At 45.1% G+C, this 26,709-nt stretch overlaps 1 protein-coding gene across 9 annotated transcripts in view; it reads left to right on the top strand.

Annotated features, from left to right (window-relative positions):
* Nucleotides 1-23,053, top strand: part of STAU1 (staufen double-stranded RNA binding protein 1) — an 83,922-nt gene extending 60,869 nt beyond the window's left edge. For 4 of the 9 annotated variants that reach the window (XM_033186688.1, XM_033186681.1, XM_033186687.1 and 1 more), the window contains 8 exons: nt 11,133-11,345; nt 12,487-12,630; nt 15,646-15,792; nt 17,379-17,454; nt 17,691-18,010; nt 18,537-18,659; nt 20,203-20,288; nt 21,508-23,053. In XM_033186688.1, coding sequence (XP_033042579.1) covers nt 11,133-11,345; nt 12,487-12,630; nt 15,646-15,792; nt 17,379-17,454; nt 17,691-18,010; nt 18,537-18,659; nt 20,203-20,288; nt 21,508-21,523 — 1,125 coding nt within the window. In that variant the 3' untranslated portion in view covers nt 21,524-23,053. Of the gene's footprint in view, nt 1-11,114; nt 11,346-12,486; nt 12,631-15,645; nt 15,793-17,378; nt 17,455-17,690; nt 18,011-18,536; nt 18,660-20,202; nt 20,289-21,507 lie in introns of all 9 variants that reach the window. The other 5 variants (XM_033186686.1, XM_033186680.1, XM_033186684.1 and 2 more) reach the window with 2 other exon arrangements.
* Nucleotides 23,054-26,709: the final 3,656 nt, after the last annotated feature.

The following is a 26,709-nucleotide window of genomic DNA, read 5'->3' as shown; positions in this document are numbered from 1 at the left end:
GGATTTTGTGTTTTTTTGAGCTAGAGTTTCACTCTTGTTGCCCAGGCTGGAGTGCAGTGGCGTGTTCTTGGCTCACCTTAACCTCCACCTCCCAGGTTCAAGCAATTCTCCTGCGTCAGCCTCCTGAGTAGCTGGGATTACAGACTTGTGCCACCATGCCCAGCTAATTTTGTGTTTTTAGTAGAAATGGGGTTTCTCCATAATGGTCAGGCTGGTCTCGAACTCCTAACTTCAGATGATCCACCCACCTTGGCCTCCCAAAGTGCTAGGATTACAGGCGTGAATCACCGCGCCCAGCCCAGTAAGGGAGGGTGTTTAATGTTTCCCTTAGAAATAAGATCTGACCCACAACAGATTCTTTGCAGATTCTTTTAAAATGTACTTGATTGTGGCTTATTTCTTAAAAAGCCTATCTGAAGCTTATATTCCTGTAAAATAATTCTGAAGTATTCTTTACAGTTACAGGCGATGTGTACCTTCTCCTCCTATGTGCTAGCACCCTAAACTTACCCAGCTTCAGTGCTCCATCCTTCAGCCGAGTGATGATGATTTCTCATCTCACCCTGCTGATGCTTCTCTGCCTGCCATGGGCCAGAGGTGGGATGGTAGTTGCCAGGGCTCCCTCCTGTGGCCCACCTAGGTGTGAGGGCTTGTTTGTTCCTCTCCATTCCCCTGACACTCGTTCCTGCCCCTCCACCCTCAGCAGGCAAGAGCAGGTTTACAGTGTTCTCTTGGAGTCCAGAGCCCCCACATGGATCTAGGGCTGGGATCTTCTCACCTGGCCCTACATTCCCTCCCTGGCCTTTCTCTCTCCATCAGTGGAGGCTGGGATGCACTTGGGGAGGGAATGAGACAGGTGACATTCAGAATGGCTGTTTGGGCTCGCTGTTGAGTGGGAATGAGATGGGAGCTGCATCCCAAGGAGTCATGAGGTCTCCCCTGGCACCTGATTCAGGAAAGGGGGAGAAGTGTTGCTTTGCTCCCTTGCTGACAGATTAGTCTATCATGAGAGTGGATTTTTACAGGTTGTTGGGGAGGGTTACCAAGACCATGGGGAGTGGGAGATGCCTGGCTGGCTTCCCGGGTTACCTCATGTTCAGAGTTGATGTCTTGGGCCAGAGCCTTGGATTCCTGAGAAGCTTACCACTCTTGCTGCTACCCAGAGTCACCGAGATTTCTGGAAACTTAGAGATTACTATTTTATGTTTTTGTTCTGGGGTATTTGGGGTCAGATTGCTTCCTTTCCACCTTCACTTTTGCTAAGGTTTCAGATTTGGCTCTCAACTGTGTTCAGGAATCCTAACAGTAGTCACATAAAAGAATTGTAGGAGTGCCCTCTGGTGGTGGTAAAGTAATTTATCACAGCTTGCATGTAGTTGGTGGCATGAGTACTTATATTCATTAACTCACGTATCAGGAATTTCTTACTAGCTTGCATTATTATGATGAGCAAGGTCTTTCCTTTCTCTTGCCGCTGAAAGATTGCCTGGCATGTATTAGATGTTTAGGAAACAGTTATTGAATAAATGAACATGGTAATTTTTGATTAAGTTTTTGGTAATAAATTTGTCACATAGGAAGCTGCGTTAGGTGTTTTAATAGGGGAAGACAGGAACCAGTTTTTTGGGAAAATTTATACAGCTTGACTTTTTTTTTTTTTTGAGATGGAGTTTTGCTCTTGTTGCCCAGGCTGGAGTACAATGGCACGATCTCGGCTTATGGCATCCTCCGCCTCCTGGGTTCAAGCAATTCTTCTGCCTCGGCCCCCTGAGTAGCTGGGATTACAGGTGCACGCCACCACGTCTGACTAACTTTTGTATTTTTAGTAGAGACAGGGTTTCACCATGTTAGCCAGGCTGGTCTTGAACTCCTGACCTCAGGTGATCTGCTCACCTTGGCCTCCCAAAGTGCTGGGATTACAGGCATGAGCCACTGTGCCCAGCCACAGTTTGACTTTTGATAAAACATACAGTTTTAGTTAGAAAATGTAATGGTGCTGATACGGTCATTGGGAGGCAGTTGTGACATGCTCATACCACGTGCAATCCAGGTGATCCTCCAGATTTAGATTGCTGGGATCTTGATGTGGGCAGACAATGCAAGCCGTTGGAGAGTGCCAGGGTGGGCCTGGGTGAGTTTGAAATGAGCCGTCAGGGTGGCTGACCTGTCCCTCCAAAGTCTAACCTGAGGACAGGGAAAACACTGTTGTGGGAAGAAGTGTTTCGGAATCTCTGCCCTTGGGTGTGGACGGCACCTATGGGAGTTCTTTAAAATCAGTCCACAGCTGCTTGAGCAGGCCAGGTCCTTCCCACACCTCTGCTCCTGGCCACTGTGCTGAATTCCTACCCCCATTCCCTGCTATCTCCCTCCCCGACACCAAAACAAAACGAAACGAAACAAAACAAAACAAAACCAACAACAAGAAAAACAAGTACATCCATTTCGTAGGCTCACTTATCTTAACTGGACATTTTTTCAGTTTTTCACTTCAAAAATTTCAAATCTATCTAAAAGTTACAAGAATAGAACAATGAGTATAACTTTCACTTAGATTAACCAGTGATTGACATTTTACCATATTTGCTCGCTCCTTCCTTGGAGCCTCACTCTGTTGCCCAGGCTAGAGTGCAGTGGCATGATCTTGGCTCATTGCAACCTCTGACTCCCGGATTCAAGCAGTTCTCCTGCCTCAGCCTCCTGAGTAGCTGGGATTACAGGTGCATGCCACCACACTCAGCTAATTTTTGTATTTTTAGTAGAGATGGAATTCCACCATGTTGGCCAGGCTGGTCTTGAACTCCTGACCTCAAGTGATCTACCCACCTTGGCCTCCCAAAAGTGCTGGGATTATAGGCGTGAGCCACCACACCTAGCCTGCTTTTTCTTTTTCCATAAATATATATATTATTTTATTTTCTGTTTTTTGCTTTGCTGGATTGACAGAAAGTGGCATATATACTCTTTAACTCCTAATATTTCAACATGTATCTGTTAAGAGCAAAGACATACTCTTAACCACAATCTATTAAGTAGAGGAAATTTAGCATTGCTATAGTACTGTTACCTAATACACATCCTATATTCACATTTCACCAGTTGTCTCAATGATGTCCTTTATAGAAATGTTTCTTCCGCTCTAGTGTCTGATGCAGACTCAGACCTTGCACTTAGCTGACGTCTCTCTTTAGCCTCTGCAGTATCTTTAGTATCTGCAGTACTTTGTCAGCCTTTCTCTGTGTTTCATGACATTGACATGTTTAAAGGTCAGTTATTTTTGTACAGTGGCCCTCAATTTGGGTATTTCTGATGGATTACTCATAATTAGGTCTGGTTATGCATTTTTTGGCAGGATCGCTATGGGAGTGATATTGATCCTTCTCAGAGCATCACTTCATGTCACTTTGTAATTAACTTCTGAAGGCTGGGCCTTCACAGGTCTCCCCGATGGTTCCAGGAATTTGTTTTGTTTTGTTTTGTTTTGTTTTTTTGGGACGGAGTCTCGCTCTGTTGCCCAGGCGGGAGTGCAGTGATGTGATCTCAGCTTACTGCAACATCTGCCTCCTGGGTTAAAACGATTCTCCTGCCTCAGCCTCCCAAGTAGCTAGGATTAGGCATGCACCTTGGCCTCCCAGAGTGCTGGGATTACAGGCGTGAGCCACCACACCTGGCCCCAGGGATCTTGATGATTCTTGCTGGCATTGATTGTCACTGTGGTAGATGTCAAAATGATGATTTTTTTGCATTTCCAAGCTGGCATTCTACAGTAAAGAAAAAAGTTTCCTTCCTCCCCTCTTATAGTTAATTTTATCAGTATAGATGCATTGCTGCCTTTTTTTTTTTTTTTTTTTTTGGTGGCCGGATCTCAGCTCACTGCAGACTCCACCTCCCGGGTTCACACCATTCTCCTGCCTCAGCCTCCCGAGTAGCTGGGACTACAGGCGCCTGCCACCTCGCCCAGCTAGTTTTTTGTATTTTTTAGTAGAGACGGGGTTTCACCGTGTTAGCCAGGATGGTCTCGATCCCCTGACCTCGTGATCCGCCCGTCTCGGCCTCCCAAAGTGCTGGGATTACAGGCTTGAGCCACCGCACCCAGCCTGCTTTTTTTTTTTTTATCCAAAGTGTTACTCCATTGTTATCGTCACCCATTTTGATGTCCAAATTGTCTTTTAAATTGGCCCTTGTGCCCTTTAACATGCCCCCATCAGTTGTTTTTTTGGATGAAGGGGTGGTCAGGCTTCTTGCGGTATAATTTACAGCGAAAGTCACTGTGTGTAAGTGCACAGTTCGATGTGTTTTGTTAAGTGTATATGGTTCTGTGACCAGCACCATAGTCAAAATAAAACATCTCCCACCCAGTAAATTTCCCTGTGTCCCTTTGCAGTCAGTCTCTCCCCTCTATCCTCAGGCTCTGGCAAGCACTGATCTCATTCTGTCCCTATAGTGTTGCCTTTTTAAGAATATTACATAAATGAAAAAATAGAGTACATTGCCTTTTGTCTGGCTTCTTTAACTTAGCTTGGAGTCATTATTCATGCTGTTGTGTTTCAGTAGTTTGTTCCTTTTTTTTTTTTTTTGAGATGGAGTCTTGCTCTGTGGCCCAGGCTGGAGTGCAGTGGCCGGATCTCAGCTCACTGCAAGCTCTGCCTCCCGGGTTCACACCATTCTCCTGCCTCAGCCTCCCAACTCGGCCTCCCGAGTAGCTGGGACTACAGGCGCCCGCCACCTCGCCTGGCTAGTTTTTTGTATTTTTTTTTTTTTTTTTTAGTAGAGACGGGGTTTCACCGTGTTAGCCAGGATGGTCTCGATTTCCTGACCTCGTGATCCGCCCATCTCTGCCTCCCAAAGTGCTGGGATTACAGGCTTGAGCCACCGCGCCCGGCCGCGTTTGTTCCTTTTTATCACCAAGAGTGTTACATGGTATGTACACACTACAATGTATTTATCTATTTACCAGTTGAAGATGTGTATTGTTTTGAGTTTTTGGTGATTGTTAGTAAATCTACTGTAAACATATACATCTATGGAGACATGTTTTCATTTTTCTTGAATAAACACTTGAGTGGATTTGCTGAGTTACATGATAAATAAATATCTTTATAAGAAGTTGTCTGGGTTCATGGGCTCAAGCTTGTAATCCCTGCACTTTGGGAAGCCAAGGTGGGCGGATCATTTGAGGTCAGGAGTTCGAGACCAGCCTGGCCAACATGGTGAAACCTCGTCTGTACTGAAAATTAAAAAATTAGTCAGGCATGGTGGCATGTGCCTGTAATCCCAGCTACTCAGGAGACTGAGGCATGAGAATTCGCTTGAACATGGGAGTTAGAGGTTGCGGTGGTGAACCGAGATCATGCCACTGCACTCCAGCCTGGGCAACAGAGCGAGACTTTGTTTAAAAAAAAAAAGTTGCCAAACTGTTTTCTAAACCAGATGTATCATTGTGCATTTCACCTGCAATATATGAGAGAGTTTTAGTTGCTCTACATCCTCACCAACACTTGGGTATTGTCAGCTTTTAAAATTTTAGTCATTTCAGCCTGGCCAACATGGTGTAACTCCTTCTCTACTAAAATACAACAATTAGCTGGGCATGGTTGTGCGCACCTGTAGTCCCAGGTACTTGGGAGGCTGAGGGAGGAGAATCGCTTGAACCCAGGAGGCAGAGGTTGCAGTGAGCCGAGATCGCGCCACTGCATTCCAGCCTGGGTGGACAGAGTGAGACTCCATCTCAAAAAAATAATAATAATTTTTTTAGTCATTCTAGCAGGTGAACAGTAGTATCTTGTTGTGGTATTAATTTATATGTCTCCATAAAGACTAGCAATACTGAACTTCTTTTCATGTTTTTATTTTACTATTTTCTTTGATGAAATGTAGGTTCGTGTCTTGTCAGTTTTTTTGAGTGTCTTTTTATTACTGAGTTTTGGAGGTTCTATATATATTCTGAATTCAGGTTTTTTCTCAGATAAGTATTTTGCAGATATTTTCTCTAAGTCTGTGGCTTGTCGTTTGATTTTAAGTGACTTTCAAAGAGCAGAAGTACTGAATTTTGGTGAGGTGTAGTTTGTCAATTTTTTTTTTTTTTTTTTTTTGAAACGGAGTCTTGCTCTGTCACCCGGGCTGGAGTGCAGTGGCGCGATCTCGGCTCACTGCAACCTCCACTCCCGGGTTCACGCCATTCTCCTACCTCAGGATTCAAGTGCCGCCTGGGTTCAAGCGATTCTTCTGCCTCAGTCTCCCGAATAGCTGGGACTACAGGCGCCCGCCACCACGCCTGGCTTATTTTTTTTTGTTTTTTTTTTTTTTGTATTTTTAGTAGACACGGGGTTTCACCTTGTTAGCCAGGATGGTCTCCATCTCCTCACCTCGTGATCCGCCCACCTGGGCCTCCCAAAGTGCTGGGATTACAGGCGTGAGCCACCACGCCTGGGCGTCAAATTTTTGTGTGTGCTAAGATATGTTTAGCTAACCTAAAGTCATTTTCCTTCGAAATTTTAGTTTTAGCTCTTAAATTTAGGTTTATGATTCAAGTTAATTTTCATATATACTGTGACATAAGGGATATTTTTGTCTTTTTTTTTTTTTTTTTTTTTGGATGTCTGATTGTGCCTGCTCTGTTTATTGAAGAGACAGTCCTTTTTTTTTTTTTTCCTTTTGAGACAGAGTTTTGCTCTTGTCGCCGAGGCTGGGATTACAGACTTGAGCCGCCACACCTGGCCAAGACAGTCCTTTATTAAATAACCTTTGTACCTACCCTCTTCACATTTTGAGAACTTCCATGCTTTCTGATACATTAAAATGTTTTAGTCCCACTTTGAACTTTCCCTGCTCTAGCTTTAGCCCCAATGGAAACAGAAATTTCTAATAGAAACAGTCTTGGACATTCCTCCAAGAAGTTCCGGTTCCTTCTAATTGGGAGTTGTGTGTAGAGACAGGACAGGGTGCTGGCATGCTTGTTCCTGTTGGAGAGCCATGGCTCCTAGGCCTTGTTAGGAATAGAGCTAGGAAATATGTATATTTTGAAATCACTATTTTATTTGATTTTTGAGAAAAGAGCTCACTTTTTACCCGGGCTGTAGTTCTGTGGCACGATCTCTATCTCACTGCAACCTTGACCTCCTGAGCTCAAGCGATCCTGCTACCTCAGCCTTCCAAGTAGCTGGGGCTACAGGCACATGCCACCATGCTGGACTAATTTTTATATTTGTATTTTTATTTTTTCCTCTGAGACAGAGTTTTGCTCTTGTTGCCCAGGCTGGAGTGCAATGGAGTGACCTTGGCTCACCGCAGCCTCTGCCTCCTGGGTTCAAGTGATTCTCCTGCCTCAGCCTCCCTAGTAGCTGGGATTACAGGCATGCGCCACCACGCCCGGGTAGTTTTGTACTTTTAATAGAGACAGGGTTTCTCCATGTTGGTCAGGCTGATCTCGAACTCCCGACCTCAGGTGATCCACCCGCCTCAGCCTCCCAAAGTGCTGGGATTACAGACGTGAGCCACCGAGTCCGGCCAATTTTTGTATTTTTTTGTAGAGACGAGGTTTTGCCATGTTGCCCAGGCTGGCCTCAAACTCCTGGATTCAAGCCGTCTGCCCACCTTGGCCTTCTCAAAGTTCTGGGATTACAGGAGTGAGCCACTGTGCCTGGCCCCTTTTTTACTTTTTTTTTTCTTTTTTTTGAAACAGAGTCTTGCTCTGTCGCCCAGGCTGGAATGCAGTGGCGTGATCTCGGCTCACTACAACCTCCGCCTCCTGGGTTCAAGCAGTTCTCCTGTCTCAGCCTCTTAAGTAGCTGGGATTACAGTGACGTGCCACCACACCTAGCTACTTTTTGTATTTTTATTTTTATTTTTTTATTTTTTTTTTGAGACGGAGTCTCACTCTGCCACCCAGGCTGGAGTGCAGTGGCCGGATCTCAGCTCACTGCAAGCTCCGCCTCCCGGGTTCACGCCATTCTCCTGCCTCAGCCTCCCGAATAGCTGGGACCACAGGCGCCCGCCTTGTCGCCCGGCTAGTTTTTTTTGTATTTTTAAGTAGAGACAGGGTTTCACCGTATTAGCCAGGATGGTCTCGATCTCCTGACCTCGTGATCCGCCCGTCTCGGCCTCCCAAAGTGCTGGGATTACAGGCTTGAGCCACCGCGCCCGGCCACTTTTTGTATTTTTAATAGAGACGAGGTTTCACTATGTTGGCCAGGCTGATCTCAAACTCGTGACCTCAGGTGATCCACCTGCCTCAGCCTCCCAAAGTGTTGGGATTACAGGCGTGAGTCACCGCGCCCGGCCCCCTTTTTTACTTGTTAAATGTCTTTTGATGAGCTGTTTTATTTTATTTTATTTTATTTTTTATTTTAGTATTTATTTATTTTTGAGACAGAGTTTCGCTCTTGTTGCCCAGGCTGGAGTGCAGTGGTGCTATCTCGGCTCACTGCAACCTCCGTCTCCCGGGTTCAACCATTTCTCCTGTCTCAGCCTCCTGACTAGCTGGGATTACAGGTGCCTGCCACCACACCCAGCTAATTTTTTGTATTTTTAGTAGCAATGGGGTTTCACTATGTTGGCCAGGCTGATCTCGAACTCCTGACCTCGTGATCTGCCCACCTCGGCCTCCCAAAGTTCTGGGATTACAGGCATGAGCCACCACACCTGGCCAGTGGTTTTTAATTTTGAGGAATTTCTTTCTTTTGTCTTTATGGTGGATATATTTTGTGTTCAACTCTTTGTCAACCTTACAGCTTGAGGCTTTCTCCTGTTCTAAAATCTTTGTAGTTTTAGTTTGGATCACATTTAAGTGATCCTAGGTCTAATTAATTTTTGTTTGTGGTATGAGTTAGAGATGATGATTTGATTTTTTTTTTTTTTTTTTTTTCTTTTTCCCCCCTTCTCCGTGCAGATATCTAGTTAGTTGCTTTGGTACTATTTTTTTAAGAGAGATTTTTAATTTGTTTTGGTGTGTTTGCCAAAAATTGAGTGACCTTGTATGTGCAGGTCTTTTTCATGCCGTTCTGTTGATCTGTTTATCCTTACACAAAACCATATGCTAGCTGTTGTGACTTTATAGGAAGTTTTAAAATCTGGTAGTGTAAGTCTTCTAACTTTGTTTTTCTTTTTTTGAGTGTCTTGGCTAATGTCGGTTAGATTTTTCTTTTTTTTTTTTTTACTTTTTGAGACGAGGTTTTGCTCTGTTGCCTAGACTGGGGTGCAGTGGTGCGATCATAGTTCACTGTAGCCTTGGTCTCCTGGGCTCGAGTGATCCTCCTGCTTTAGCCTCCCGCGTAGCTAGGACTACATACAGGGGCACACCACCACACCTGGCTAATTTTGTTTTTATTTTTGTAGGTCAAGGTCTTGCTATGTTGGCCAGGCTTGTCTTGAACTTCTGAACTCAAGTGATCCTCCCACCCTGGCCTCCCAGAGCGTTGGGATTACAGGCACGAGCCACCCTGCCCAGCCTGATTTTTCTGTCTATGTGATTGTAATCACTTTCCTGATAATGTCCATGATACACAAAAGTTCTAAAGTTTGATTAAGCATGACTTGTTTTTTTTTCCCTCTTGTTGACTGTGCTTTTAGTTTCATATCTTAAAAACCAGTTGCCAAACCCAAAGTCATGAAGATTCACTCATGTTTGCTTCTGAGAATTGTGCATGTTAGCGCCTCTGTGTAGGTCTTGGGTCCATTTTAGGATTGTAATCACTTTAATATGCAGTTATTTTAGGTTCTTTTCCCATCTTTGTTGACTTAGTTTTATTTATTTAATATGTAAAACAGTAAATGCTTCCAGAAGTCAAAACTATCATTCCAATCTCATCCCCCGTCTCTCTGCCCTAATCCCTCACACCTGTTGTAGGTAACTAATTTCGTTGCTTGCTTTTTTTTTTTTTTTTTAAGACGGAGTCTCGCCCTTTTGCCCAGGCTGGAGTGTAGTGGCGCAATCTCAGCTCACTGCAAGCTCCACCTCCCGGGTTCACGCCATCCTCCTGCCTCAGCCTGCTGAGTAGCTGGGACTACAGGCGCCCACCACCACTTCCGGCTAATTTTTTTTGTATTTTTAATAGAGATGGGGTTTCACTGTCTTAGCCAGGAGGATGGTCTTGATCTCCTGACCTCGTGATCCACCTGCCTTGGCCTCCCAAAGTGCTGGGATTACAAGCGGGAGCCACCGCGCCTGCCCAATTCTTGCTTTTTTTTTTTTTTTTTTTTTTCCTTTGAGACAGGGTCTTACTCTGTCCAACTCAGGCTGGAGTGCAGTGTTGTGATCTTGGATCATTGCAACCTCCACCTCTCATGTTCAAGGGATACTTGTGCCTCAGCCTCCCAAATAGCTGGGATTGCAGAGGTGTGCCTACACCCCTAGCTAATTTTTGTATTTTTAGTAGAGACGGGGTTTCACCGTGTTGGCCAGGCTAATCTTGAACTCCTGACCTCAAGTGATCCACCTGCTTCAGTCTCCCAAAGTGCTGGCATTACAGGTGTGAGCTACCACGTCCAGCCCATTGATTTCTTCATCCTTCCTCTGTTTTTTTTTTTCATAAATGAGCTTATAAACATGTGTGTCTGTTTATGTATGTGTAGATATTTATATAAAGTCCTTTTTTTTCTTAAACTAAAGCTACCATACCATATACACTCTTTTGTAGTTTGATTTTTTTTTTTTTTTAACTTAATGTGTGCGGGGAATCCCTCTTTCTCAGTGCTTAGAGATTTGTCTCATTCTCTTTTGTGGCCACATAGCAGCCAGTATTTGGTAGGCCTAGTCCTGGCTGGAGGCTCAGAGCAGATATTAAACGTGAGCATTTGTGCTGCATTTGTTCTGGGCTTTGCTGGGCAAGCTTTCTTTTTGCCAGTTGCACTGGACCACACTAAACTCAGGACAGCCTGTGAGCCGGAGGCATGGGAGTAAAGGTCTTCTTATTTCATGCCTGACTGTTTGGGACTCACCAGACTCAAGAGCATAAACCAGTTGGAGAAGTAAGAAGAAAGGCGAGAAAGCATTTGAAATGATCCCTGCTTCATTTCATTTAATAGGCCTCGTCCTTGATTCCCCTTCCCTTTGTCTGTGTGAAGTGTGCCAGCCAGTGTGCCTTGCAGCTTTTAACAAGTGTCTGTCCGCTTTCACTCAGTCTTTCCCTCTGAAACAGGTGGCCCGGGAGAGTGGCCCACCCCACATGAAGAACTTTGTGACCAAGGTTTCGGTTGGGGAGTTTGTGGGGGAAGGTGAAGGGAAAAGCAAGAAGATTTCAAAGAAAAACGCCGCCATAGCTGTTCTTGAGGAGCTGAAGAAGTTACCACCCCTGCCTGCAGTTGAACGAGTAAAGCCTAGAATCAAAAAGAAAACAAAACCCATAGTCAAGGTGAGAACTTTTCTGAACACAGAAGGTGTTTTCATGATGCTTTCATGATCTATAGGTGGTTGGGGGGTTTAGAAGGCTGGTTGCTGTCCCCGAGGTGAAAGGGGATGAGACCAATGTGCCACTCCCCAGGCCTGCCAGACCCCTTAGAGGTGCTGCAAGAGCCACCTGTTAGGTAAGATAAGGACACTGTGCCAGTTCAGTAGGGGTACCCGCAGATGGGCACACACATCATCACAGCCCCAGCAATCACAGTGGGGTATTGGGCAGGAACGCCATGCCCGTCTGTGGGGCGCATGGTGAAGTAACAGTGCCTCTGTCTCAGTGACCGTGGTGCTGTTGTGAAGGTGGAGGAGATTCGTGCCAGGCAGGAGGCCCATGGCAGGAGGGTGGGAGTGAGACATTTTTCTGTGTGCCTTTTCTTTTGGATTTTTGAGCCACACTAATGGATCTATGAAAGCATTATATTGACCCCTTCCCCAACCCCAGAAAGGGGACATAATTCCATGGGGGACTTTGTGATTTTCAGTATATATAGTTTCACGCTGTATCAAGATCCAAATTTTTCTTACATAAAAGCATACTATGTATATACCCTTTTGTTTCCCTTTTTTGCTTAATATAGCCTGGAAGTCACTTCTCTGATCAGCAGAGTGAATGAGGGTTCCTTGGCACAGAAGGTGGCCACAAGGAAGTAACTGGGATTCTGAGGTTCTTCTTGCCATGTGGCTTCAGCTTGAGCTTTTTTTAAAAAATGGTTTCTGGATTTTGAGTTCTTTTCAAGAAAATTGGGAGCCCATGATAGCTCAGACTTTTGGGGAGTTGTAGGAATATTGTTTTATGTTTTTTCTGCCCATTTACTGTCATATGTTGAAATATGTTAAAAAGCAGCCGTTGCAGTCATAGTGATGCTTCGTTATAGTGAAATGTTGATGTTGGTTTGCTAAGAACTTAAAACCACCTAGAACAATCATACAAAATCAAAGCATCTTTTCATTTTCAAAATGTTAAATTTAAAAACATCTAATTCTGAGCCATTAGGTCAACCCAAAATCTCTTATCTCCTCTCATATCCTGATCTCTGAGTTGACCAAGTTCATGGAGTGAATAACATTACAGAGTTTCTGCCTTGTTTGTTCCTCAGCCACAGACAAGCCCAGAGTATGGCCAGGGGATCAATCCGATTAGCAGACTGGCCCAGATCCAGCAGGCAAAAAAGGAGAAGGAGCCAGAGTACATGCTCCTCACAGAGCGAGGCCTCCCGCGCCGCAGGGAGTTTGTGATGCAGGTGGGTCGGCATGGATGATGGGCGCCCCTTCCACTGACCACATCCAGCCTTGGGGGCTGATGGCGGTTCAAGGCCTGGACACCTTCATGAGGAGGGTGGATCCTGTGGGCCATGTTCTGCCAGCAACTGTGGTCCTTATTTATTTATTTAGTTTATTAATTAATTATTTATTTATGAGACAGAGTCTCACTCTGTCACCCAGGCTGGAGTGCAGTGGTGCAGTGTCAGCTTACTGCAACCTCCGACTCCCTGATTCAAGTGATTCTCCTGCCTCAGCCTCCCGAGTAGCTGGGATTACAGGCATGTGCCACCACACTCAGCTAATTTTTTGTATTTTTAGCAGAGATGGAGTTTCGCCATGTTGTCCAGGATGGTCTTGATCTCCTGACCTTGTGATCCTCCCACCTCAGCCTCCCAGAGTGCTGGGATTACAGGTGTGAGCCACCGTACCCAGCCAATTGTGATCCTTATTAAGACCTTGTGGCTTGCAATAATTTGACAGCTTAAACATACCACAGAAATCTGTAAAGGCTACATATCAAAGATTAAGTTGTTTATCTTAATGCTTAAAATAAACACTTAGTACATGTGAATGTAATGTCTGCACACCAGCATTACTGCTGTGTGCACTGGTGGGAATGTGGGTGTGTTGCACCGAAATTTGGAAGAAGAGAGTCCTGGGGTGGTGGGTGCTGAGTGAAGTTTTTCTTCATTACATCTCCTTGAAGGTTTATGACATTACTCTTTTCCAAAGGTAAATTTTGTAAGTAGTATCAAGAGATCTGTTCCTCTTTCTCCTAATTCTTGTGGAGTCTGGAATCCAGGGTTGCCTCTTCCTTAGATTAGGTGACACTTCAGATTAGTATGGAACATATCTTTGTACTTAGCTTATTAAGTTCAAAGCTAAGTGGTCATTTCACATAGGCAGCTCAACTTAATTGTGATTTGAATTTAAGTGCTTTCTGATGTAAGACAGAATTCTTATCTCTTGTATAGCAATGTATAACTTACAAAGTTGACCTCGTATGTTTTACCTATGCAGTCAGAAGGTAGGAAAAGAATGATCAAGGAAATTGCAGTTTGCTGAGAGCATCAGTAATTTGCCCAAGATAAAATAGCTGGTAGATGGCCAGGTTGGAATTTAGTCCCAGGCCAGGGAATGGTTTCTTCGACTCTCTTGAGTCTTGTGACCTGGGCTTTCGTTTTAGCAGCCAGGTGCCTGTTATTACAATCAACTTGGAAAGGGGTTGTAAGCAGTGATGTCCTGGAACATGTTTAACAACCAGCTCTTGGGGAGGGTGGTTTGGTGGAAGGAGCTGAATATATGTATGTTATATATATACATGTGTGTTATAAATTTTACTGACACAAAGGATGTGTGTTATAAATTATACTGACATGTATACATGTGTTTTATAAATTTTACTGACAGGATGTGTAGCACAATTTATAAACCATACATAATACAGTTTATTGTAAATTTCATACATATTTCAGTGTGACAATCACCAACGATAGTTTTGTAAAATCAGACAACACATAATGGTTTATTACTATCCAGTTCAGCAAAGGTGTTGCCTCATGTCATTGACAAATCCATACTTTAGATTTAAGATTTTGGTTCTAGCATGAATACTAGTTGAGATATATATAATATATATAGTTTTCTTGGGGGGGGTGGGGGTGAATGGAATCTTGCTCCATTTTTTTTTTGGTGGGGGGGTGGGGGTGAATGGAATCTTGCTTTGTTGTCCAGGCTGGAGTGCAATGGTGCGATCTTGGCTCACTGCAACCTCCGTCTCCCGGGTTCAAGTGATTCTCCTGCCTCAGCCTCCCGAGTAGCTGGGATTACGGGCACCCACCACCATGCCTGGCTAATTTTTGTATTTTTAGTAGAGATGGGGTTTCACCATGTTGGCCAGGCTGGTCTCAAACTGCTGACCTCAGGTGATCCACCCACCTCATCCTCCCAAAGTGGTGGGATTACAGGCGTGAGCCACCACGCCTGGCTGGTTGATATTTTTTGTTTATGTTAACAGGTAAGATGAAAGGAAAACAGGCCAGGCTTGATGGCTTACTCCTGTAATCCCAGCATTTTGGGAGGCCGAGGCAGGCGGATCACTTGAGGTCAGGAGTTCAAGACGAGCCTGACCAACATGGTGAAACCTCATTTCTACTAAAAATACAAAAGTTAGCCAGGCATGGTGGCACACGCCTGTAATCCCAGCTACTTGGGTGGCTGAGGCAGGGGAGTTGCTTGAACCTGGGAAGTGGAGGTTGCAGTGATCCGAGATCATGCCACTGCACTCCATCTGGGTGATGAAGTGAGACCCTGTCTCCCCCAAAAAAGAAAAAAAGTAAAACAATGAAGACATGTAACATCACTCATTTGTAAATGATATGGGTGGCTTCTCTGCTAAATTAGATAATAATTTTCAAAGATGGGAAGATATTTCAGTTTTTTGTAATAGTTACAATGTAATGGCTGCAGACTTCTCATGCTTTTAAGATTAACCTGCTTTATTAGCCTTTTCATCATTGTAGGTTTAGACAATCAGTAAACAACTTAATCTTTGATATGTAGCATTTGTATGTTTCTGTGGTATCAATAGTCCCACTATGGCTGATTTCAAGCTCTCAAAGTGATACTTCCGATCGCAGTGCTCAGAAGAGATGTGCAGTAGTTCACCATCACAGACTGTTTCCATCATACAAATGCTATAGCCGGACAGACCCTCAAACACAGATAATTATAAAATGCAGTCAAAAATTACCTCTGTTAAAATAATTATCAGCTTATATAATTAAAGGTTTAATACTGGTTATGTTTGACAGCCAGCTTCCCAAACTCCTGACTATTTAATAATTAGCTCCCACAGACGAGGAGGCCAGGTTCGGGACACTGCTGTTATCTCGCTTCTGACCATAGTTGGATTATTTTGCTGATACACCAATTCCTGCCTGGTTGTTATTCTGAAGGTTTAAGCACTGGTCTGTTTTGACTTCTTCGTGCAGGTGAAGGTTGGAAACCACACTGCAGAAGGAGCGGGCACCAACAAGAAGGTGGCCAAGCGCAATGCAGCCGAGAACATGCTGGAGATCCTTGGTTTCAAAGTCCCGCAGGCGCAGCCCACCAAACCAGCACTCAAGTCAGAGGAGAAGGTGAGTGTGTGGGCTCTCTGATTGCGAAATGGTCTCTCGCCTCACCTTAGGGAACTGGGGCACCTCCAGGGTCAGGCCTCAAGGCAAGGCTTCATCCTCCTGACAGTTCAAGCAGTCCTGCTGAGCAGTGTCTCATCCATTTGGACCATAATGTGCTCAGAGGGGCCTCGCATGTCCACTGGCCCTAGTAGGTTCTGGTTAGATCGTGATTGTGTCAGTATTTTTGTGGCCTGGGGACCCTTCATGGAGGGCAGCTTGCTCCTCTCCATTCGTAGGATGAGAGCATGAGGGGTAATTAGGATTGAAGTTACTAAGTGTGATTTGCACTCTAGAAATGAAGCCTATGTGAAAGATTTATAACTGTTAGGCTTTCGTTAATTGTGGAACAGACTGTTTTTTCTGGGAAAATAAGATGGTGTGACAGCAGAGACAGGCCAAATCCAAAGTTTAGGTTTGGGATTTCTTTTTTCCTATGTGAGTTAAATATCAGATGAAAATAATCCCTGTGGAAAATTCACAGCCAAGTGTGGTGGCTCACACCTGTAATCCCAGCACTTTGGGAGGCTGAGACCTTGAATCCAGGAGTTCAAGACCAGTCTGAGCAACATGATGAAACCCTGTCTCTACAAAAAATTAAAAATCAGCCAGGTATGGTGGCTTGTGCCTGTAGTCCGAGCTACAAGGCTGAGATGGGAGGATTGAGCCTTGGAAGGTCAAGGCTGCAGTGAGCCACGATCATGCCACTGCACTCAGCCGGGACGACAAGACCCTGTCTCAGCAACAACAAAAAGGGAACGTAACAAGAAAAATTCATGTCTGCCAGAAGTGGTAAGCAGGACCTCAGCAAAAGCCAAGGCTGATCTTTCCCATCACTGAATGGTCCTGGTGAGATAAACTTGAAATCAAGCCTGATTCATTGATGTCTGCCAGTCATATCGACAGCGAGAAACAGCTTCAGTCGTGGCCAGTTAATAACTGACTGAGACCCCAGATACCACCAGTGTAGATCTTAGACTTGGATTTTGAGTTTTTCATTTCAGAATCTTGTAGGACATTCATAGTGTCCTTTGTTACTTCATAGAAAGGTGATGTTGTGTTTGACAGAATTCTTAGGTAATAACATTTTCCCCATAAGGGTGTTAATTTTGGAATGTCACCTTATTTTTTAATTGGGTATCAGCTCCAGGAAATATTCTCGATTTATTTGTTTAGCTTCAGTCTGAAAGCTTCTTTCCCCACCTTGGTGGGCTCTACCGTCTAGCATCTCTGCTCTTTCTGGTTAAATGCTTCCCGTCTTCCTGTGGGTGCAGAGTGCAGCTCAGCATTCACAGGTTAGTGCACTTTGTTAGATGCTCTTTGTGGGCAGGGGTGTGGGCAGGAGGGTGCATTAGGAGAAGGAGGCAGGCTCTGCCCAGGTGCCCGTCAGCGTGCCAGTGGTCAGGTGGAGCAGGGTGTTTCTGCCGATTGCCTCAGTTATTGCTTATTGGACTTTATGTAGGTTTAGACAGCAGGAGCTAATTTTTCAACGATCTGATTTATGCTCATGCCCCCCCCCCCTTTTTTTTTTCTTTTTTTTCTTTTTTAAGACACCCATAAAGAAACCAGGGGATGGAAGAAAAGTAACCTTTTTTGAACCTGGCTCTGGGGATGAAAATGGGACTAGTAAGTGTGATCTTCATATCGTCTTCCTCTGAATGTGATTCTGGGATTTGCATGGGTCCTGAATGACAGCAGGAGTTCAGCCAGTGAGGTCCCGCATGCAAAGTGTCTGTATCATTCCCTGATTCCCTGCGCTGCCATGCATGCCAAGGGGAGGGCCAGCGTGGGGTTTGATGGTGTCATCGCGTTTTTCCAGGCTGTGGATGTGGATTCGTGTTGACCGTGTGTGTCCCTCCCAGGTAATAAAGAGGATGAGTTCAGGATGCCTTACCTAAGTCATCAGCAGCTGCCTGCTGGAATTCTTCCCATGGTGCCCGAGGTCGCCCAGGCTGTAGGAGTTAGTCAAGGACATCACACCAAAGATTTTACCAGGGCAGCTCCAAATCCTGCCAAGGCCACGGTAACTGCCATGATAGCCCGAGAGTTGTTGTATGGGGGCACCTCGCCCACAGCCGAGACCATTTTAAAGAATAACATCTCTTCAGGCCACGTACCCCATGGACCTCTCACGAGACCCTCTGAACAACTGGACTATCTTTCCAGAGTCCAGGGATTCCAGGTAACTGTCAGGCCTGAGCTGTGATGGCTGTGCCTCAGGACAGTCATCCTTCGGCTTCTCTCAGAAAATGAACTTTGTACTTTGTTTCTTCAATCAGGGATGGGTTGGGGAGCAGTGGTGGAAGGGTGGCAGGGAAGGAGGTATAGAAGTATTGTATGCATATGTGGTAAGAGAAACATCTTTATCCTTTAGTAATATTTCAAAATGCAAGCCAACCCTAAAAACAAAGCTGCTAACCACTTGCAGTGGTTGTAAATTTGGATTTCAAAGAACAGACTCATCATGCTGACACCTTCTGCCTGGTGGGAAGGGATATGGCTTCTCCCAGTCTAGGGCTTCTGAGCAGACACCTAGGTTCCTGGAAGGTTCTGGGCTGACAGGGCAGGTCTTGGTATAGCCACAGTCAGGCTGAGTTGGAGAGAAGAGCGGGTGATCTTGCTTGTGGGGCCCGGAGCTATAGTCCTCCAGCCCACTCATACTTGCTGTTGCCTACCCTACCTAGCCTCAGCTCTCTTTTCCTCCTTAGGTTGAATACAAAGACTTCCCCAAAAACAACAAGAACGAATTTGTATCTCTTATCAATTGCTCCTCTCAGCCACCTCTGATCAGCCATGGTATCGGCAAGGATGTGGAGTCCTGCCATGATATGGTATGTCACACCTTGGGTGAGGGATTAGGGTGTTAAGTTGTGTGTTTATGAGGCCGGGCGCGGTGGCTCAAGCCTGTAATCCCAGCACTTTGGGAGGCCGAGACGGGCGGATCACGAGGTCAGGAGATCGAGACCATCCTGGCTAACACGGTGAAACCCCGTCTCTACTAAAAATACAAAAAACTAGCCGGGTGCGGTGGCGGGCGCCTGTAGTCCCAGCTACTCGGGAGGCTGAGGCAGGAGAATGGCAGGAACCCGGAAGGCGGAGCTTGCAGTGAGCTGAGATCCGGCCACAGCACTCCAGCCCGGGCAACAGAGCGAGACTCCGTCTCAAAAAAAAAAGTTGTGTGTTTATGTGGAGCCTGCCTTGGTTCAGCTTGTTACTAGCCTGAGGAAGGTGGGAGAAAGATTCTCCCGTAGACTTTGAGAATAATTAATTGTTTGATAGTGTTCATATTTTTTAAGACTTTTTGTCATAGCTGATTGGATTGATTTCTCACTCTTGATCAGAACTTGTCAGCTTTGGTCCACCTTTCCCTTTTCCCTGCTGGTCTGGAGGGGCGACTGGGATCCTGCAGCTCACCCAGAGACTGCACTCACTTCCTATCTCACCAGAACAAGGAACCCATGTTCTGGCAGCTGTAAAAACCACTTGCTTTGGTGTTCTATTCAAATGAAATTATTGTTACAAGAAAACTGAGAAAAGGAATTGATCAGATTAACAAATCGAAGCAAACTGTGGTGTATTTACTTGATGGGACATCATGCATGCATGAAATTAATGTCTCTGGGTGGGGTGCGGTGGCTCACACTATAATCCCAGCACTGCGGGAGGCTGAGGCGGGCGGATCACCTGAGCTCAGGAGTTCGAGACCAGTCTGGCCAATGTGGTGAGACCCCATTTCTACTAAAAATACAAAAAAATTAGCCAGGTTGTGGTGGTGGGCGCCTGTAATCCCAGCTATTTGGGAGACCAAGGTAGGAGAATCGCTTGAACCTGCACTCCAGCCTGGGCAACTGGGTGAGACTCCGTTTCAAAACACACAAAACAAAACAACAAAACAGTGTTCTCTGAAGATAACGTAATAAGAAAAATAAATGATAGGCCGGGTGTGGAGGCTTACACCTGTAATCCCAGCACTTTGGGAGGCCAAGGTGGGAGGATCGCTTGAGCCTAGGAGTTTGAGACCAGCCTGGGCAACTTAACTTAGTGAGACTCTGTCTCTATAGAAAGAAAAATACATTATAGATTTTTATTAGAAAGCAGGATGTAACATTTATACAGTCTGGTTACCACAAGGTTAAAAATACTAGAAGGAAAAATACAACATTTTCAGAGGTTATGATTCAGTGAGGTAACTGAGTATTTTTTAAATTTGTATTTTAAATTAAAAATTCAAAGTTTTATTTAGTAGTACTAGAGTTGAAGAAGTAGCCACCTGTTTGCTGGGCAGCAGGAGCTCTTCTTGCCTGCCTGACCAGTGTATCATGCTGTGGTCCCAAGTGATGGCTCTGGCTTTACTCTTCTTTCCATCCCCACTAGGCTGCGCTGAACATCTTAAAGTTGCTGTCTGAGTTGGACCAACAAAGTACAGAGATGCCAAGAACAGGAAACGGACCAATGTCTGTGTGAGTGCGCTGATGAAGGGGAAGGCACTGATGATGGGGAGGCTGCCCCTCGTTTGTGTTGAGTTCACACTATCTGCTGACTCAGTGGGGAAATATTTGCCTGAGTTACTTTCTGGCTCTTTTGCCTGAAAGCTTTCCAAATTCTCTGGGCAGAGAGCTCTACTTTTTATTTTTTGTTTTTTTTTTTTTTTTTTTTGAGATGGAGTCTCGCTCTGTCACCCAGGCTGGAGTGCTGTGGCCGGATCTCAGCTCACTGCAAGCTCCGCCTCCCGAGTTCACGCCATTCTCCTGCCTCAGCCTCCCGGGTAGCTGGGACTACAGGCGCCCGCCACCACGCCCGGCTAGTTTTTTGTAGTTTTTAGTAGAGACGGGGTTTCACCGTGTTAACCAGGATGGTCTCGATCTCCTGACCTCATGATCCGCCCGTCTCGGCCTCCCAAAGTGCTGGGATTACAGGTTTGAGCCACCGCGCCCGGCCGAGAGCTCTACTTTTAAAAAACATTTTGAGGCTGGGCACAGTGGCTCACGCCTGTAATCCCAGCACTTTGGGAGGCCGAGGTGGGTGGATCATGAGGTGTTAGGAGTTCAAGACCAGCCTGGCCAAGATGGTGAAACCCTGTCTCTACTAAAAATACAAAAATTAGCTGGGTGTGGTGGCAAACACCTATAATCCCAGCTACTCGGGAGGCTGAGGCAGAGAACTGCTTAAAACCTGGGAGGCGGAGGTTGCAGTGAGCCAAGATAGCACTACTGCATTCCAGCCTAGGCAACAGAGCAAGACTCCGTCTCAACAAAAAAAAGAAACCTTTTTGAGTCGGTCATACCTTCACATGGTCAGAACTCTCCTTTATTTTACAAGGTACAATCTTCTCCTCAGACAGCCCCCATCCCATCCCTCCTATTCTCCCCACCGCCTCCCCCATAGATCACATTTTTACTAGTTTCTCCTGTATCTTTCCTGTTTCTTTATGCAAATATAGACATATATTTCTTCCCTCATTTTCTTCCTTTCCCCCCGCAGAGATAGCAAGTACACACACCCTCCTTGCTTATTTTTATTTACTGGCATATCCTGGGAAAACTTTTGTTATCATAAACTGGGGCTTTTAGTATTGTATATTGTACTTCCTGATGCTTGCCACTTTCTTTTCATTTTTAATAGTACTTTAATTCTCTTACATTTCAAGACTAGCATCATTTTCATTTTTCTTCCTTAAAGGTGTGGGAGGTGCTGAACCTTTTCTGGCCATGAACCGTTATAAAATCCCAACATATATACTGAAAATACTGAAACTGCTTTGAAAATTTGGAATTTCTGATACCTCCAGTGGGCCGAGAGACACGGTGGGTAAAGGATGTGGGCAGCAGCAGGGAAGACAACAGACACGAGGCGGCGGCTGTGGCCGGGCTGGACTGTGCTGGGGTTTGTTGTGACGGCCACTCGGTGACCTGGTGGTCCCTATGCAATAGCAGCTGCCTGTGGGGAAGAAGGGCAGCCCAGCCAGCTGGTTCTCCCGGGACACCAGCAGATCCACACCCTGGGCACCTCCGTGTTTGGTCTTTTTTCCCCCTGTGTGAAAGAAGAAACAGCATGACCCTTTCTCAGGCTGGCTCACTCAGACACTTGGGGACAAACCCTGGACAGCCATGCCAGAGAGAGGCCTTTGGCCCCAGAGCTAAAAGCACCAGAGAAAATCAAATGCTTCCTACTCAGCGTGACCCAACTTTTCTAGCGTGCTATGGCCCCACCACCTCCTGCAGTACCCACACCATCACCACTGCTTTCTCTTCCAACAGTGATCTGTATTCTTAGTTTCATTATTTTCTTTTGATTGATATGACACTATATAAAATTTTCATTTGAGAGTTTCTCAATTGTATCTAGTTATATAGCAGAGTTTGGAAACTTGTCTGAGACTGACTTTATCAATAATCTAACCGACAAAGATCATATCCATGTGTATGTGGTTAGATATTTTTATTTAATTGACTAACCCAGGACAATTTCAGTGATGCAAATTGTGTGCCCTCTGGTTCAGCTGAAACAGTCCTGGACTTTCAAAACCTTGAATAAGTCTCCCACTGTTGTATAAATTGGACAATTTAGGAATTTTAAACTTTAGATGATCATTTGGTTCCATTTTTATTTCATTTTTATTTTTGTTAATGCAAACAGGACTTAAATGAACTTTGATCTCTGTTTTAAAGATTATTAAAAAAAATTGTATATCTATACATACAGCTCTTGAGGACTTAGCTTTCACTACACTACAGGATATGATCTCCATGTAGTCCATATAAACCTGCAGACTGATTTTCCAGAGTGCTCGATACTGTTAATTACATCTCCATTAGGGCTGAAAAGAATGACCTACATTTCTCTATACAGCTGTGTTGCTTTTGATGTTGTGTTATTGTACACAGAAGTGTGTGCACTGAGGCTCTGCGTGTGGTCCGTATGGAAAGCCTGGTAGCCCTGCGAGTTAAGTACTGCTTCCATTCATTGTTTACGCTGGAATTTTTCTCCCCATGGAATGTAAGTAAAACTTAGTGTTTGTCACCAATAAATGGTAATACTAAATTTTTTTTGTTAATTTATTCTCAAATGCCACTACTGCTAGGTTGGTCCCCTCCCAACTTGCCCCTATCCTTTTTTTATTTTTAAGAAAAAACTTTGTAATGCTTGTGATTCCATCTGGGCAAAAATCTGAAGATCTGAAATAACTTTATATCAAACCATTGATCAATAAACAGCTACTAATGAAGTGTTTGGTCCTGTTGAGCAGTAACTAAAATAAGGGAAGATGTGAGTAAGGGGATGGAAGCTCGTTGTGGGGGGCCAGGGCCAGCCCCTGCGGGAAGCGTTGCTGCCTCTCAGGGGCATGTTGGGTACCTGGATGTGGGGACTTGTGCCCCGTCCAGACCTGACATTGCTACCCAAAGAAATGACCCCAAGGAGCTGAGGGGAGACTGCCAGACACTTCCCAGGGCACCCTCATCTCTCACCATAGTGAGTACTGAGGAGGACATGCGTGCCAGCCTGGTTGAGGGGTGGGCTAGTTGGTTTTCGTTTCTTAATTTTAGAAGAAGTGGAAGAAGATTGTAAAGGTTTCACTATAAATCCAGCCGATGACTGTACTGCCAGAATAACTGAAAGTGATCAGAAGGTTATGGAAAACGCTAAGGGCAGAAGGAAATGCAACATTTTGAGGATAAAAGCAATGAAAGGAGAAAAAGTGTCTTTACATCTTTAGAAACAACAAAAAAAGGATTCATGGACCTGTAACTCACATCACAGCCCTCCCCCAGACTGAAGGTTCTTCGAGCAGCTGAGCCTGGGGCCCTGACTTGATGCACTTTTGCAGGGCGTGTACGTGGTGGCAGCGACACTGGAAGCCGACCAGTGTGATCTTTTGTGTCTCTGACTTGTTTATAAAAACTCATTCTGGGCACTCCATTGAAGAAGGGGTGGCCTGAGGCAACTTTGGTAACATACTCAAATTAATTGAGCATTAAGTTAAAAATATTACAGTAAAAAAATTATAGTTTAAAAACAGATCAAGTTTTTCTTCTTTTTTTAATTTTTATTTTTTGAGACAGAGTCTGGCTCTGTCGCCCAGGCTGGAGTGCAGTGGTGAGATCTCAAATCACTGCAACCTCCTCCTCCTGGGTTCAGGCAATTCTCTTGCCTCAGCCTCCCTCCCCAAGTAGCTGGGATCACAGGCACGTGCCACTGTCCTTGGCCAATTTTTGTATTTTTAGTAGAGATGGGATTTCACCATGTTGGCCAGGCTGGTCGTGAACTGACCTCAAGTGATCTGGTCACCTTGGCCTCCCAAAGTGCTGGGATTACAGGGGTGAGCCACTGCGCCTGGCCTAATGAGTTTTTCCATGAGTAGCTTTGCATAGTAAGACGTTACAATATAGCTGCGTCCAGTCTGTGGACCCCGTGCAGATCTCACCAGCTTTCCCAACAGTATCTTGTCCTTTCCGGGTCCAGGGTCCCTGTCCAGAGGTGTGTGCTTCCTTTAGTTTTCTCCTGTCTGCGTCAGTCCTCTCGGCTTCTGTGTTTCATGTCCTAGTGGGGTGAAGTCTCCAGGCCTCTCTGTAGTACACCCTCAGCCTGGATCTGGCTGACGGTGACCAAACCTAGGCAGCACTTTTGTGGCAGGAAAGCCACAGAAATTATGCTGCACTCTTCTCTGTCACTCCAGGGGCACAGTTTGTTAACGTTGGTGACATAGGCAGATGGCTCCACTGTCAGGTCACGCTATGTCTCTTGTTAATCAAGGAGTATTTTGTGGGGAGACATCCTTAAAGCACATGACCAGCCTGTTCCTCTTCAACCTCTACCCTCCATCCTTGTCCTTCATTGACAACTCCCATCTGAATCCACCACCACTGCCCATCCATGAGCCTCCATGTCCACTGTTTCCTCTGCCGACACCCCGCCCGTGTGTGAAGCCTTCCCTCCCCATTGATTTGGTATGTCAGCTAATGGACTCCTAGTTTGGGTCGCAATCCATTGCAACCATTTATTTGATGTTCATATTACCTCACATTTGGATATCAGAAGACCTGTCAAAGTGACTTTTGTGTCCTTTTAGCATGTTTAAAAAATTGTGGTAGGTAAGACAGAAAATTTACCATCCTATTAACTACTTTTTTTTTTTTTTTAAACAGCATCTCAATCTGTCATCCAGGCTGGAGTGTAGTGGTGTGATCCTGGCTCACTGCAACCTTGATCTCCTGGGCTTTCCTCCTACCTCAGCCTTCTGTGTAGCCGGGACTACAGGTGTGCACATCCATGCCCAGCTACTTTTCTTATTTTTAGTACAGTTGAGGTCTGGCTATGCTGCCCAGACTAACCACTTTTAAGTGTACAATTTATTCATAATGTGTAGCCACCACAATCCAACTCCGTAACTCTTTTCATTTTGTAAAACTGAAACTGTCCATGAAACATGAACTCCCCTTTCCATGCTCCCTCTGGCCCCTGGAAACCACCACTTGTCTATGATTTTCATTCTAGGAACCTCCTGTAAATGGAATCAGACAGTATCTGCCCTTCTGTGGCTGGTTTATCTTACACAGCCTAATGTCCTTAAGGTTTATCCATGCTATAATATGTCAGTTTCCTTCCTTTGTTAAGGCTAATATTCCATTCTGTGTATTTATTCCACGTTTTGCTTATCAATACATTGTCAATAGACACTTGGGGTCGGATACGGAGACTCACACCTGTAATCCCAGCACTCCAGATCACCTGAGATCAGGAGTTCAAGACCAGCCTGCGTGCGGGAGGCTGAGGCAGGAGAATGGCGTGAACCTGAAAGGCGGAGCTTGCAGTGAGTTGAGAGAGCGCCACTGCACTCCAGCCTGGGTGACAGAGCGAGACTCTGTCTCAAAAAAAAAATAATTAAAAGGCACTGGGGTTGCTTCCACATGTGAATATTGGTATACAAAATCTTTGAGACCCTGGTTTCAACTCTGGGGTATGTACCCAGAAGTGGAATTGCTGCATATAATTTTTTTTTTTTTTTTGAGACGTGGTCTCCCTTTGCTGCCCAGGCTGGGGTCAGTGGCGCCATCTCGGCTCACTGCAACCTCCACCTCCCAGAGTCAAGTGATCCTCCTGTCTCAGCCTCCCAAGTACCTGGGATTACAGAGGCCCACCGCCACACCTGGCTAATTTTTGTATTTTTAGTAGAGACAGGGTTTCCCCATGTTGGCCAGGCTGGTCTTGAACTCCTGACCTCAAGTGATCTGCCCGCCTCGGCCTCCCAAAATGCTGAGATTACAGGCATGACCCACCATGCCTGGCCTGATTCAGCCATTTTTCTAAGGAGCCCTGGTTCCCTTTAGTAGAAGACAGCATTTAGAAACCAAGATCTGGATGCTCTGAGGGCTTACTGCTACTGGGGTGTTGTTTCTAGACCCCTGTAATGGACAGGAAATCTGTGTATATATATATCTATCTACACAGATCTGTCTGTATGCATTTGTATACTCCGGGTTCTTTGTATCCTTCCGCCTCTGTGTTCTTAGTGCATTCTCCAACACTGAGATTATCTCTCTCTTGGATCCTACAGTCATCAGGGCAGACAAGCTTGGGACTCGGTCACTTCCCACATTGGCATTGTTTTTTTCCAGAAAGTGGGTGGTGACTGCATTGTCATGACTTTGTCCTCACGGTCATTAAAGGGAAAATTTAATGGGTAATGGTTATTTCCTCATAGCTGTATTTTCTTGAGTTTGTTGTTCTTGTAGCATCCTCCTGATTATTTTTTCCTAAAGTATCTTAATGCGAATCGTAGACAAAAACTCACCTGTAAGTATTTTCACCCATAGCTGGGTATTTTTCTGGTTCTTCAGGCCTTCTTAAGCCAGAGTAATGTGGCCTAGGTCTTAGAAACAAGTA

This window comes from Trachypithecus francoisi, unplaced genomic scaffold, assembly GCF_009764315.1.
Source record: "Trachypithecus francoisi isolate TF-2019V2 unplaced genomic scaffold, Tfra_2.0 Lachesis_group21, whole genome shotgun sequence".
In the NCBI taxonomy this organism is placed as follows: domain Eukaryota; kingdom Metazoa; phylum Chordata; class Mammalia; order Primates; family Cercopithecidae; genus Trachypithecus; species Trachypithecus francoisi.
This window is presented reverse-complemented; position numbering and strand designations above follow the sequence as displayed.